This window comes from Staurois parvus, unplaced genomic scaffold (genome assembly GCF_062004578.1).
Source record: "Staurois parvus isolate SC_StPar_1 unplaced genomic scaffold, SC_StPar_1.0 ptg000192l, whole genome shotgun sequence".
Lineage (NCBI taxonomy): Eukaryota > Metazoa > Chordata > Amphibia > Anura > Ranidae > Staurois > Staurois parvus.
Window position 1 is genome coordinate 2,615,497 of NW_028317988.1, and position 6,000 is coordinate 2,621,496.

The following is a 6,000-nucleotide window of genomic DNA, read 5'->3' on the forward strand; positions in this document are numbered from 1 at the left end:
CATTTCGATCAAACGACGGGACATCCTTACATTCCTAACACATTGCCCAGTCCATATCAGTGTAGATATCCAGCAGGAGATATTTCCCCATTGAGATCTGATGTGTTCCATTAATTGTTTTGAGCAGCATATGTAAAGTGCTGTGTAAATTGTCGGTAGCGCATACACACAATAAATTCACATTCCTGGCCTTCGATTCCAGCAGATTTTAATCCCAGCTGTGTTCCATTCACCTCACCTACAGGAATTACTACCACATGACATTTTATATTGTCTTCACCTTAACCACAGCTGCCACTGCCAGGAATGTTTCATTCCATCCCTGGAGCTGCTCTTTCCTATCACAATGTGCAGCAGCAGCATGTACCCTCCGTATGTTTCCACCGAGTGCTCTGAATGCCTCCGAGATCCGACTCAACTGCATTTTAATTGTTACAGAAGTTCAGACAGGATTTTGTGCAATTTTGCTTTCAGCAACTTCTAAAGTCAAAGCCTGTGTACACAAGACCTCACAGTAAGCCCACAACTGCTCATCAGGACTAAGGGCTCGTTCACACTTGGCTGTTTTACCAACGCTTGCCAAACGCCCCTATAGCGTTTGGGAAGCGTTGGTCAGGCGTTTGCAGAGCGTTTTTTAACGCTCAGCAAACGCTCCGCAAATGCCGCATGCGCGGTTTAGCGGAGGTTGCTAGGCGTTTGCCGAGCGTCAACACCCCACAAACGCCTATAATGCAGTTTGAGTGGTGTTACCGCTCCGCAAACGCCCCGCAACTGTACACGCTGGCTGGGCGTTTGCGGAGCGGCACCACAGACTAGAATAGGAGGCTTCAACGCCTCCTGACTCGACCAGAGGCGTCCGTTTTGCCACAGCGCAAACGCTCCCGTTAGAACAGCACCATGTGCTGTAATGTGCAGAATTGGCAGAGGCGTTTGGGAAGCAGTAAAAACGCTTTCCAAACGGCTCTCTGCCACCTGCGCGCAACGCTAGTGTGAACGTAGCCTAAGGCCTGGTACACACGATGAGAAAATTGAACAAAAAAAATGCATTCAGAGCGATCGTCCGATAATCTGATTGTTAGTACACAGCTTTTGAGAGCTGATCACAAGAGTTCATGTGAAAATAACCAAAGGGACAAGTGTGATCATTTTTCTCAAACAGAATGAAGGATTTCTGTGTAATTAGAATAGTATTTGTAGGAAAAAAAGAAATCAAGTGCCCAAGACTGAACATGTTGGGAAATGAAAGAATACATTACATCACTTCTGAAGTTGTATTGTTTTATGAGAATATTTGTAACTTTAGTAGCCTCTTCACTTTTGGTATGAGACTAGCATGCAGAAAACAAGGTACAATCATGTGTGTGATACTCTCATAGGCATAAGGCACCGTTCACATCTAGCGACAGCAGGGCATTGCAGTTTTATCCCATTTTTCATTGTGTTTTTGGAGCAGTGCCATTCATGTGAATGGACCGCTCTGTGCTCCAAAAACTTGCCCAAGTAGCTTCTGCACCTTTTTTTGGAGCCAACTTTGGTGTGAGTATTTCCATGTGCATCGTCATGCAACAAAAACGCTCTTTTCCACATTTGGGGCGATAATGGCACCCAAACACACACTGCACGTTTTGTGGCAATTTAACCGCGTTCCAGAACGGTGGACAGAATCATGAGGTTTTGCCGATGATTCCAGAACACCCAGATGTTAACAGGGCCTAAAAGACAAAGTGGTTCACTTCTCCGGAGCACACCAATAAACCCTTCACTTAGGCTGCTTTCACACTGATCCCTTTATCTTCTTTTAAAAAAAGTGGAAGTAAAGTGTGTGACCATGTATTCCTATGGAACGCTTTACACTGATCCCTTGAGGTGTTTTTTTAAATCCTCCTTGCTGCATTTTGGTGCAGGTTTGGAGTGGTAAAGAAAAAAAAACAAAAAACACACCACCGCATTTAAATCAATGGAAAATGTTGCAAAACTACATCAAAAACGCATCCGCGCTGCATATTTGGCGTGGTTTTTAGAGTCACATGTCCTATTAAAAAAACGCAGTAAATACGCATATGCAGTTTTGTCACAGATCAGTGTGAACGTAGCCTTACCCATACATCATGAGTATGTACGAGGATACTTCACACCAGGGGCGGACTGACCATTTGGAAACTCGGGCACTGTCCGAGAGCCCGGGGTCAGTAGGGGGCCCCATGAGATGCCCCTGGTATCTTTTTCATAGGCTTTTATGAGTTTGGGCAAGGACACAGGGGCCCCATGATCCCCTATTGCCCGGGGGCCCCATGAGTTGTCAGTCCTCCCCTGCTTCACACAAATCACAGTGGCTAAATGGTTAGCAGTTCCGCCCGGCAGTACTAGGGTCGTTGGTTCGAATCCCGACCACGGCACCACCTGCATGGAGTTTGTATGTTCTCCCTGTGTCTGCGTGGGTACTCTGGTTTCCTCCCACACTTCAAAGAAAGTGGACAGCACAGTGGCTAAATGCTTAGCACTTCTGCCTGTAAGTATAAGGGTCGTTGGTTCGAATCCCAATCATGGCATCACCTGCATGTTCTCCCTGTGCCTGTGTGGGTTTCCTCCCACACTCCAGAGACATGCTGGATTGGATCCTGTCTAAATTGGCCCTAGTATGTGTATGAATGTGAGTTAGGGACCTTAGATTGTACACCCCTTGAGGGTTAGGGACTGATGTGAATGTACAATATATATGTAAAAGAGCCATGTAAATTGACGGCGCTATATAAGTACCTGGAATAAATAAATCTAATCCCCAGCATTTTTGTATCCCCACAGACCATGGTTCCCCAGGAAAAGTGCCTGTAAGGCATAGATGAGGTGATTTTTTTCCTGCGGCCATAGGGCACTGACTGTGTTGATGGGAGAATCCTTATCGCAGTGCTTTTGTGCTCTGCTGGCGGGTAGCCTCTCCTGCTGGCAGAACACAATGATTACTGCTAGCCACCGGCAGTAATTGTATGCAAAAAAAAAAATCTGACAAGCCGACTGTACTGAAGTTGATCGATGGATAGACTTTTCAGTACAACCAGCCTGCCCATAGATCGAATGTTGGTCAGTCCCTGCTGAACAGGTCAAGATTCCATGCATCTATGGCCGGCTTAAATGTCCCCGTCTTGAGATAAGGGGTTCAGGATACAGAATGACAGGGCCTGCCCCCTCACTGTACCCCTTAGATGTGATTACAGGACAGTGATTGTCCACTGCTACTACTCCAACCCCACAAGTCAGTAACCACCAGCAGCAAGATATGCAGGTCCAGCGTGTACATATACACATTCATACACACGGGGAAAGTCACAACTGCTTTACTGTTAGAGCAGGGAAAGGTTAACGTGTCCCCTCATCTTCCAGGAAACCAACCCCTCCTCCCGCTCTGCATACAACTCCACAACCAGTTTTGGTTTTATTTCATATTCTGTAAATCTCGTTCCTGTGGCTCCGCACTTCTGAATTTCTTGCAGTTCCATCCCCACGCCGTCCTGGGATCCTCACATCACATTTCCCAGGAGGTGTCGGGGCAATCTACAGAGCACTGCTGGATTCACTAGGCGGGGGAGTTTGTGTTTTGTTTTTTGCCCAGACATAAAGGTAGGAAGGGATTTAAAAGGTGACAACTCAGATTTTGGCTTTACCATCGCTGTCTTCGCCAATGTCAGAGGTCACCGTACAAAGAGCGGGCGAATCCCCCCAGAAGCAATTATACCCGACAGCAGTGTTATTCCTGGTATTCTCTACCCAAAACTAGAAAGGGGGGGGGGTACACCTGGCAATCAATGGTCTGCATGACAGACACCAAATATCCCCAGCACAGGAAAGTCAGAGAAAAGTCACAAGTCCTTAAAGAGACAGCGTCATTTCACCCAAACACATGTCAGAGTCTATGAGAAGGCCTTATTTTACGCATACATCCTCCAGGTGCTGCCGGACAATAATCTCTCCTACCACATACACGCCTGATGTGCTGCCGCACAGAGTGTCCCCGATACATCCTCCAGGTGTTGCCTAGCACCAGAGCCTCTCATACACCCTCCAGGTGCCGCCTAGCACAGGAGCCTCTCATGCATCCTCCAAGTGATGCCTTACAGTGGGCTCACATTATAGACCTTCCAGGTGCCACCTTGCTATGATCTCCCCTCATACACCCTCCAGGGTCCGCCTTGCAGGGAGCTCCCCCCATACACCCTCCAGGTGCCATCCTGCAGTAAGCTCCCCTAATACACCCTCCAAGTGCTCCCACTCCCTCATACACCCTCCAGGTGCCCCCCATACACTCTCCATGGGCCTCCTTACAGTGAGTTCTTCCCCTCATACACCTTCCAGGGAACACCTTACATTGGGCTCACCTCATTCACCTTCCAAGTGCTCCCCTCCCTCATACACCCTCCAGGTGCCCCCCATACACTCTTCAAGGCCTGCCTTGCAGTGAGCTCCTCTCATACACCCTCAAAGTACCCCCCATACCCCCTCAAGGTGCCACCTTGCTGTGAACTCATCTCATACACCCTCCAGGTGCTCACCCTTCCTCATACACTCTTCAGTTGCCCCCCCTCACCCCCATATACCCTCCAGTTGCAAACTCCCCATCCATACACCTTTCAGGTGACCCACCATACACCCTTCATGTAGCTCTGCTTCCTTCACACACCCTCCATGTAGCTCTCCTTCATACACTCTCTAGTTACCCCCCCCCCATACACCCTCCATGTAGCTTTTCTTCCTTCATACACCCTCCAGGTGCCCCCATACACCATTCATGTAGCTCTCCTTCCTTTATACACCCTCCATGTACCTCCCCCTTCCTCCCCCATACACCCTCCATGTAACTCCCCCCCAGGTGCCCCCCTTCCTCCATGTAACTCCCCCTCCAGGTGCCCCACTTCCTCCCCCATACATCCTCCATGTGACCCTCCCTCCCTATACACCGTCCACGTAACACACCTTCCATGTAACTCCCCCCTCCAGGTGCCACCCTCCCTCTTCCATACACCCTCCATGTAGCTCCCCCCTCCCCATACACCCTCCATGCAGCCCCCGCCTCACCTTTCAGTGCCGGTAGTGGGGAGAGCTCCAGCAGCGCCCCCTGGCCCCTGAACTGGGACGATCCCTGAGACCTCTTCTGCCTCTGCGCCTTCCTCACAGACTTCCTGGTGAAGCCGTCCACTTTCTCGGCGGCGGAGATGGCGGACATGGCTGGAGAAAGAGAGCGAGTCCGGTCCCGGCCCTTCTAGCGGCTCTCCGTCACTCTTCTCCCCGCCATCCTCCCCGGGGAAACTTTTCCGTCACAGCGGAGCCTCCATGGGCCGCTCTGCGGGGAGACCTGTGGCGGCGGCTCGGTGACTGCCTGTTCTCTCGGAGCGCCGGACACTGACTGACAGTCCGCCTGGCCAATCACAGACCGGGATCTCCGTGACGGCTCCCACCTCACACAGCGCTCCGGAGTCGGAAGGAATGTGCGGGCCTTGGCCGGCAGAGGGCAGCAGCGCGCCGCGGAGCGAAGGGGCGGGGCTTTACCGCTCACGTAAAAAAATTTGAAGAGCGGTAGGCGGGCTGTGTTGTCATGGAGACTGACAGAGCTGCATCAACAGGTGGCTCAGCCAATGACAGGCCGCGAAAAGAATTCCAGTAAGGACAGCAAGGAAATTCTATGTACAGCGGTCATGTGACTGTTAGGTGAATGGAGTCTGGAATTTGACTCTTTATAACACATTGATGTACATTACTGCTCAATCAGACAGTGTTCTGCCCAGGCGTTTCATCCACACTGAATGGGCACCGCCAGTGCCCCGGACATATGTGAACAGGCACCATAGGAAGCAATGGTAGTTCACATGTCATGCGGCTCCGACTGCGTCCAATTCGCATATACGTGATGCGGCACTTAGGGCCACACCAGTGCATTCATCTGCATTTTAGTGCAGCTGTAAATCCCAGATCAACGAAAAACAATCATTTCCAATGTGTCCTAGTCACACC

The 6,000-nt window shown here is 50.2% G+C and overlaps 1 protein-coding gene across 1 annotated transcript in view; it reads right to left on the minus strand.

Moving 5' to 3' along the window:
• Nucleotides 1-5,409, minus strand: part of PPP2R5A (protein phosphatase 2 regulatory subunit B'alpha) — a 140,715-nt gene extending 135,306 nt beyond the window's left edge. The window contains exon 1 of the mRNA XM_089677794.1: nucleotides 5,068-5,409. Coding sequence (XP_089533920.1) covers nucleotides 5,068-5,215 — 148 coding nt within the window. The 5' untranslated portion in view covers nucleotides 5,216-5,409. The remainder of the gene's footprint in view (nucleotides 1-5,067) is intronic.
• Nucleotides 5,410-6,000: the final 591 nt, after the last annotated feature.